General features: G+C 35.1%; 1 protein-coding gene across 2 annotated transcripts; it reads left to right on the forward strand.

Annotated features, from left to right (window-relative positions):
* Nucleotides 1-1,220: 1,220 nt before the first annotated feature.
* Nucleotides 1,221-3,474, forward strand: LOC130943613 (uncharacterized). 2 transcript variants are annotated; one of them, XM_057871559.1, is made up of 2 exons: nucleotides 1,221-1,991; nucleotides 2,857-3,474. In XM_057871559.1, coding segments are annotated over exons 1-2 (663 nt in total). In that variant the 5' UTR covers nucleotides 1,221-1,329; the 3' UTR covers nucleotides 2,858-3,474. The 2 variants fall into 2 exon arrangements, with proteins under 2 accessions (XP_057727542.1, XP_057727540.1); XM_057871557.1 differs by having other exon boundaries at nucleotides 2,861-3,474.
* The last annotated feature ends 5,284 nt before the right edge of the window (nucleotides 3,475-8,758 follow it).

The raw sequence follows: 8,758 nt of genomic DNA on the forward strand, positions 1-8,758 counted from the left end.
GTCCCATTATCTTAGGGAGGTTAAGATATGGCTTTATGAAGTGGTTAGAGAGATTTCAGGGGCGGTTACTCATTTGAATGAGTGTTTATCTGCCAGCTAATCTCATAACCGACTTCTTCATACTGAGTCGTGGTTGACACCGACTTCTTAAGTGGAGGTCGGTGCTTCGCTAGGCTTAATCTATTGGATCAGGCCTTTCGGTTGGACCTGGGCCCTTAACATTGGGCCAGGATATGAACAATAGTCATGCTAACTAGTCATTGCATATTCTAGTATAGTACTTTTAGAGCACTGAAAAAGAGATTAGGGTCGAAGATAATGTTCGGAGCTTTATTTGAGATGTCGATAGTGAAATTAGGATCTCAAAGACTAAATTAGGTAATTGCATGAATCTCACATATCATTATGTGAATTTACTCGATCTCATTCATATGAGTGGGACCCACAAAGAATACCTAAAACTCGTATCCGATATGACTTGGAAAACAAACTAAATGTTTTCTCACTATTTTTGTTATCACCATTAAAATGATAACTAACTCAAACATAAAAGTAATTTTTTATTCTATAAATCTCATCTACTATTTTTTAAATATTTCGAATATTCAGATATTTTTGTCAATTCAATTTTATTTAAATCTGTTAAAGTTTTTGTTAATTTAAATATCAAAATTTTTTACAAATACTTTTATTATTGTCCAAGTAAAAATGTCAAAAAAATCACCGTTTTAACAAATAATTCAAAAACTCTACACAAAAGTATTTTTTTGGTGACTCCACACAAAAGTATTTGAACCTCAAGTTCAAATTTAAAATTCAATATATAAGAACACAAATTAATTCTCAAAATTCTACACCTAAGTTATAGTCTCTTTTAAGTTATAACTAGAACCATTACAATACACAACATAAACATGAATATACTTGGGAGACAAGAGGAGACCATTCTATGTGAATTAAAAATTTATTTTCGTATTTTTTTTAACAAATCAATGACTAATTCATCACATAAGTGAGTTCTTTTTTTTTTTTTTTGGACGTGATAAGTGAGTTCTATTTAAACGGATCAAATGAATCCAGCTTTTTTAAAAACGGTCGATAGATATTTTGGACCGGATCCAATGAAGTTGGGCTTATGACGGTTGGCCTAGAGATTGCTGTGAGCCCATTGATTACTGAGAAAAATAAAAAGAAACATAATCACTTAATCGGTATTCGGTAATCATTCTGCTCTGGCTCTTGCTCTTGCTCTAGTTGTGGTTGCAGCCTCCTCCTCCATCTGTGGATCGCAACATAATCTCTGTAAATTTTGATTTGTGAAGGCGGTGGATGGCAAAAAACAACAAGTTCACCGCCATCAACTTCAACCACATTTACGACAAAACAACCTCTTCCAACCATCAAACGCCCAAAACCGCCGCCCCTTCTTCTCTCCCCTCCTCCTCCCCTTCCTTCTCCGCTTCATATTCTTCTGTCTCTGCTCCTAACAAACCCCATGGCCGGATCCTCGTCCTGACCCGACCCACACCCAAGCCCATCACTCCACCCACACAACTCCCCTCCAAACAACCCCAACCCACCCCCATCCAAACCGTTCCCGATCAACCACCCTCCGACGCGATATCTCTTCGTCCCCAGGGCCGAACCGGATCCGGACCGGTTCTCTCGGGCCCCAACCTCAAGGACAGGGCGGTGCACGTGGAGTCGCCGCCTCCGCTGATATCTCCGAAGCCCGACAAGTTTGTGCCGCCGCACCTTCGGCCCGGGTACGTGCCAAAGGTGGAGGAGGTGCCGCCTGGGCCGGAGATGGGCCGGGGCAGGGATTTGAACTATAGGAGGGGTGCACATGTCGGGTCGCCGGGCAAGTATGGGGAAGATGGGCGGCCCAAGTCTGGCGGATACGAGAGGATTAGGAGGGCTGGCGGGTCGGATGCCGGGTTGATGGGCCGCCCGAGATCATCCAGTGGGAGTCGACCTAGTTCAAGTGGATGGTACGTTTTTTTTTCCACTTTTTTAATTTTTAATTTTCCTTCAATAGTTACTGTTCATGTGGATTTTTTGTGGATTGTTTGGCCAATTATTGTTCCTTTTAATGGCGTTGACATTTTATAGAATTTTTTTCATTTTTTGGTTTTGTGGTTTTGTCGTTTCTTGGATTTTGGTGGAACGTCATAGTGGTAGACTGGTAGGTACTAGGAATCATCAAGCCAATAATACCTTTGGCTGTTTTTGTGGATTATGTTTAGAGTAATTGGTTTTGGTATATGTGAATTTTATTAGTAGATGTTAAGTTAATTATCTTCCAGTAATAGTAACTTTGGTTGTTAATATGGTTCGAAACTACCTACTGGTTTTGCTAATTCTGGTGTTGATATGTAATCCGAACCAACTATTTTCTATTTGTACACAGAAATGAGACCTGTAACGGCTGCCTTGGTTGTGAAAACTTTCTGTAGCTACTAAGTTATTAGTTATGACTTATGAATGTTTGTCGTGGCATGGTTATTTTAGATATTTGCCTGATAAGTTGACTTTTGTACTATCTAGTGGGTTGGCCACTTGCCATATTGTAATGAGCTATATCTTATTTATATGCCTTTATTAGATTGGGCTAGATTCAAGTACTTGCTAAAATTTGATCACATTACTTGCTATCAATCATACAACCTTCCATATTGGTAACAAGAAATGTTTTAGGTACTCATTTTGCTGTGCACACCGAGTTAGTACATGCTAATTCTATAATTTGATGGAATGACAAACATGTGTTCTGATTTTAATATACCTGCCATACTATTTGGTGTTTTCTTCTTTCCCTATTTATGAAAATAAAGGAGATTTATGTCTTTGTAACAGACAGGTTATGTTTCGAATTATTTTCCTGAGGACGAAGATAAATGCACTTGAAAGGGTTCTTCTCTCTGCCAATTCACTGCATGCATCATATGATGTATCCTTTGTCCCTCTGGAACTGACATCACTTCTCACAACATGAAATAGGTGACTACTCATGTGAAGATGATTAGAATAGTCTTTACGTGAAAATAATAGCTAAGATGTGGACACGTGTTATGGCAGACAATTTAGTTAACCATATCAAATCATCTAATAGCTTTTGAATGTTATCTTCAGATGAAGATTATTTTAACCATTTTCATGTGAGTAGTTGGGAAAATCTCAAATCAATGAAGAACAATACCTGACCATGTGGTAGCTTTTCAACACATATCTACGGAGTTTATAACTAGATTTGTTTGTGCTAAGGAAGAGGCTTTAACACCCAAGTTATTCATTTTGTTGGTGTGAAATTGGCCCTTTCTTAACACCTCCCAATAGATTGTAGAATCAACATACATATGTATTTGTTTTTCTTTCCAGCTAAACTCTTTAAAGGGCATGTTTTTATACTTTGATCATATGTTGTTTGAGAGGAGATTCAATCGTTGATTTTGGTTGTAGCAATTTGTTTCTTAACTGTTTTCAGCCAAGGCTATTTGGTAGTTGTGTGACCTACTTGTTAGTGTTGCAAGTGTGAAGAGTGTCGAAGTTAGTCCCACATCAAAGAAAGTAGGGAAGAGTGAGGAGTTTATAAGATGAAAGACACATTAACTTAACACCTAAAGGTTTTCAGTTGGATGTGGTGTCTTCTCATCTTATGTCTTGTCGGGTAGTAAATTAGTCATTTATATATAATATATATTTATATACAAATTCATAGTATTTTTGAAAAACAATTAGCTTGAAATAATTTCCAAATGCAAAGTTTATAAATTGTTTTTTAGTGGTTATTTTTTTTACAAAATATCATCCTAATCCTTATATTTTAAATTTCACGAAGATTTTAAAATTCAATAATAAATAGATGACAATTTATTTGAAATTAAATATAAGTCAATTATAATGGTGAAATATATTAGCAAATTTTTAAGAGTTTATTCTTAACATGTCAAATGTGCAATATAATTTTAATCAGGCTATATTTTTTCTCAATCCTAATTAACTAAGGGTATGTTCGCTCTAGGTTTTTCCCCCTTCGGTATTTTGTATGCAACTAAGGTATTAGCCTATTAGATGTTAGCTAGTGCAATGAAACACACGGCGCGAAGCAAGTAGAACTTCTTGGGTGTACATGACCCACTCCAACCTGAAAATTCGGCTGAATTCAAATATTTTAGCGGTTAATTTGGCATAATTTTATTGGATTTAGGATTAGAATCTCAAAAATAGATCTAGTCATTATTTAGGATTGAATCTAAGTCAAGATAAATCCAGTTTTATCTGGACCATGTACATTCTAAAGGGACCAAAAAAAGTATATATTTTTTAAATTAATTTTAATACTATGTTATATTAATTATAAGTTTATTATTTTATTTTTAATTATATTTGTTGAATTAGAAAATAGATCAAAGAAGCATAAAATTAGAATTTATGAACAAATTCAAGTTCAAATATGGATATCGAATTCTCCGGTAATAAGTATGTTTTTTTCTTCTTTATAAATAAGTACATCATAATTTTTTGACATAAAGTTGATCAAGACCCGAATTTCATCGGTTTAGACCCGGTTTTATTGTGACCTAAAAGTAGTAAGATTTCATCGAATTTAGGGTCGGGTAAGGATTTCAAAAATAGACCTGATCATTATTTAGGATCGGATCCAGGTCAAGACGAATCCGATTTTACCCAACCTATGTACACCCCTAGAACTTCTAGTGGAAAAGAAAATTGACCACGTCTTGCACAAAATAAACTGAACCTACGCAGCAGTTCGTTAATTAATTAACAATTATTCTCCACATACAAGCTATTTTACCATACAAGTCATTTTTCCCTAAATCACCCTCACGCGCACGTCTTACACACGCCCATTTCACGTGCCCCTTAATTTAACAGATTTCAATCAACACGCGAATATATAACTTCCTTTTTCAAAAGGATTTCGTTTTTTTTTCAAATTTTGCTTGCGTTTTTCTTCATTCGTTTTCGTGTGTTCTCTTTCGTTGTTTTTGTGCGTTTCTCCTTGCATTCTCTTTCTTCATTTTTTTATTTACTTTGTTCTCTACGTTCGTTTTTGAAATCAAGCTCCGAAATCCTTCTAAAGATAATGAATGATCCAAGTTCCGATTGTCAGTTGAATCAGAGCGAAGTAGATTATTGTTTTGAATCGAATGAAGTACCTAAGGTGTGGTTGAATTCCAATTAATGTTTTCGTTAGTATTTTATGATTATCTAGGTGAATAATGTTGTGAACCTTACTTGTGAAAATTGTTTCTCATTGTTGATTGTTTGAATTGAATGTAATATAGTTGTCTGATGAATCTATCCATTACTATCCATTTTATATCAGATGTTTTGGGATAAATTAGACATATTTGGGTGTAATAGGGGAGATTTTTTGTGTATTTATAGGTTCTAACTTTTCAATTAATCGAGGGTGAATTGTATTATTATTTTGAATCGAATCAAGTAGTGAGGTGTGGTTTGAATATAGACAATGTAGTTTGTTTATAGTTTAAGATTTTACAGTTGAATTATTTTAGTTTATGTTTGATGCTTATTCAATAGTTGTTGTTGCATTCTATAGTTTATCCTAACTTTTAATTTGGTGTATTATGGACTATTTTAGGTATATTTTGCAGTTTCTATGCAATGTTGATGAGAAGTTTGTTCCAAAGGTTGGGATGACTTTTAACACGCTTGAAGATACTACAAAATTCTACAAAGATTATTTGAAAATTGCAGGTTTTTCTACAAAATTTCGGAGCACAAATAAGAAGGATAATGAAATTAAGAACCAATTGATTACATGTAGCAGAGAGGAGAAATGGAAATTGAAAATATTTCTGACCAAGAAGACAAATCCCTCAACTGGTTTAAATTATCCTGCAAGAATTTATATACACATATTGAAGGACATTGGTGTTTGCATCATTTTGAAGGCCGTGTTGCATCATTCACATCCCTGCTGTCCAAATCAAGCAGAGATGCTTAAACAGCACAGGGAATTAAGCATGTCTATGCGTCGTACAATAGAGAATAACGAGGAAGCCGGAATCAGACCAAGCAAAACATACCAATCATTTGTCGCAACAGCCGGGGGGTTACCACGAGTTAAATTTTATCGAAAAAGACGTGAGAAATTACATCACGAGAGAAGTGCGAAATGTTTCGGAACTAGAGGATGCAAAAGAATTTGGAAAATACTTATTAAGAATGAAAGAGAAGAATCAGAATTTCTTTTTCGAGCTCGAACTCGAGGTCGATTAGTCGATTAAGATTGCCTTTTGGGCGGAGCAAGGATCAGGGCTTCTTGTGAGTATTTCGGAGATGTTATTTCATTCGATACCACCTACAATACAAACATGTAATATTCAGTTCTGGTTTATGTTGTTCAAATAATGTTGTTTTTCAAATCTGCAACAGAGGTGTACATTGCCTATTTTTGGGTTTAGAGAGATATTATTTTGATAGATTTAACTATTTTTTTCTGTTTTATCATATTTAGGTATAATCTATTTTTGGTTCTTTTGTCAAGGTGAATCACCACGCTCAGTCAACACTTCTCGGATGTGCTTTGATGAAAAACGAGGATACTCAATCATTCAAATAGTTATTCGAATGCTGGCTTCATTGCACGAGAGAAAATACTCCGAAAGGCATTCTCACCGATCAATGCGCATCGATGCAAAGGGCTATCGAGGCTTGTATGCTGACATCAATTCACTGGTGGTGTATTTGGCACATCATGAAGAAGATTCCAAGCAAATTAAACGGCTACAAGAGACACTAAGTAGTCAAACAAGAGATGAGCCATGTTGTTTGGAACTCTCTTACGAAAGAATCATTCGATAGGAATTGGAATGATTTTCTGATGAAGTACGGTCTTGGGGATAACAAGTGGCTTTCAGATAATGTTGTTTTTTAAATCTGCAGACAGAGGTGTACATTGCATGTTTTTGGGTGTATCTTAGTTCTGATTTAGGTGTTTTTTGCAGAGTTTTTCGAAGACCATCATTTATGGATTCCAGTTTATCTCGATTACCACTTCTAGGTCGGGATGAGAAGCACACAAAGGAGCAAGAGCATGCATGCTTTTTTTAACAAGTTCATTACGCGGAATAGCTCACTTATCTAATTCGTCAAACAATACGACAATTGCCTAGGAAGCAGGGAACAAAGAGAGAGAAAATCAGATGCTGCAGATTTTTATACCATCATACCGTGTGCAACAAAATCCTCAATAGAAGCTCAGTTTCAACACGTGTATACTCACGAGAAGTTTACGGAAGTCCAAGCACAATTCAGAGGAAAGGTGAATTGCATCACAAGATCAAAGCACTCCGCTTTAGGCTATACAGTATACGAAGTTGTAGAATAAGTTTCCAACTCAACATTCAACATGTTTGCAGTTACATACGACACGGTAGCAGCCGAAGTTAAATGTCAGTGCTTATTATTCGAGTTAAGAGGGATATTGTGCCGTCACGCTCTAAGTGTATTAAGCTTTGAACGAGTAAATAAAGTGTCACCCAGATAAATATTGGAACGATAGAGCAATAACATAAAAAGGAGACACACACACATCAAGAGCAGCCATGAAGAGCCTCTTTTGGAGCCAAGAAGCAAGAGATTTGACAAATTGCTGTTTCGTTCGTAGATTATATGTGAATTTGCATCAGAATCTGAGGAGATCACTACGATTCTGGACCTGCTTACGATAATGTTATGATTGAAATACAAGAACACAAAGCCAAAAGCAAGGGTATATGTTCATTATCTCACGAAGATGCTAACTTGGAAACTATTAACGAGCTTCAAAGCCCTCCACGGGTGAGAACAAGAGGACACCCCAAAAATAGACTAGGTTCAAAGATGGAAAAACAAATTGCAAATGCTTCAAAGAAAAAGAAAACGAAAGCTCTAAGCGAAGTAAAAGTGATATTCTTTAAACAGGGGGTAATTGAGTTTTTTTTAATAGTTTTGCTAATATGTGAGTTTATTTTTTTGCAGTTGAACCTTTTTTATGACGGATCAGTGGTGCAATCAAATTCCACCCAATATTATGGACATGTTATGAATTATCAGTTCAGAAATTTAGTAGTACTGGACAGGTTTTAGAGTGTAATGTGACACTATTTGAGTGTACCAATGAACATTTTTTGGTGTATTCTACATTCTCTTATTTTTTACATTTTCTTTATATATATATATATATATATATATATTTTTTTTTTTGAGATGCTGCTGTTTGTGTTGAAAATTAGTGTCTTGAAGGGATTTGTTTGTTTTAAATTTATAATACTTATACAATTCAATACCTAAGGAGGTTTGAATTGTCATAACTCTTGGTTAGATTTTAAAGAGAAATATGTAAGCATGCAATAAGGTGTATTCCCAGTATTTTTGGGTGTATTATAAAAGGAATTCGGTATATTAGTATATTTGATCTTTGTTTCCCTTGATTTTTTTTGAACATGTAATTAACACCTTTTGAATACAACACAGACAGCTCCATAAAAGTTTATTTATGCAAACAAAATTTATAATAAGATTGGATTAAATATTCACAAACTACACAAAAAGTATGTGTTTAAACTAATCACAAACTATACAACATTCAAACACAGTAAAACTAATCATTGTCAATACCATCTGAACTTAATTGACAATATGGACTCAAAATGCTGCAGACGGCTTGGACAATCTGATTGCTTCGCTTTCTCGAATGGCTCTATCTCTTTCTTGATTCATCTCA

The sequence above is a fragment of the Arachis stenosperma genome, chromosome 8, assembly GCF_014773155.1.
Source record: "Arachis stenosperma cultivar V10309 chromosome 8, arast.V10309.gnm1.PFL2, whole genome shotgun sequence".
Taxonomy (NCBI): domain Eukaryota; kingdom Viridiplantae; phylum Streptophyta; class Magnoliopsida; order Fabales; family Fabaceae; genus Arachis; species Arachis stenosperma.

Coding starts and splice junctions, on each gene's coding strand:
- LOC130943613 (XM_057871557.1), top strand. CDS start 1,330: ATGGCAAAAAACAACAAGTTCACCGCCATCAACTTCAACCACATTTAC. Junction 1,992..2,860: donor CGACCTAGTTCAAGTGGATG/GTACGTTTTTTT, acceptor TGTAACAGACAG/GTTATGTTTCGAATTATTTT.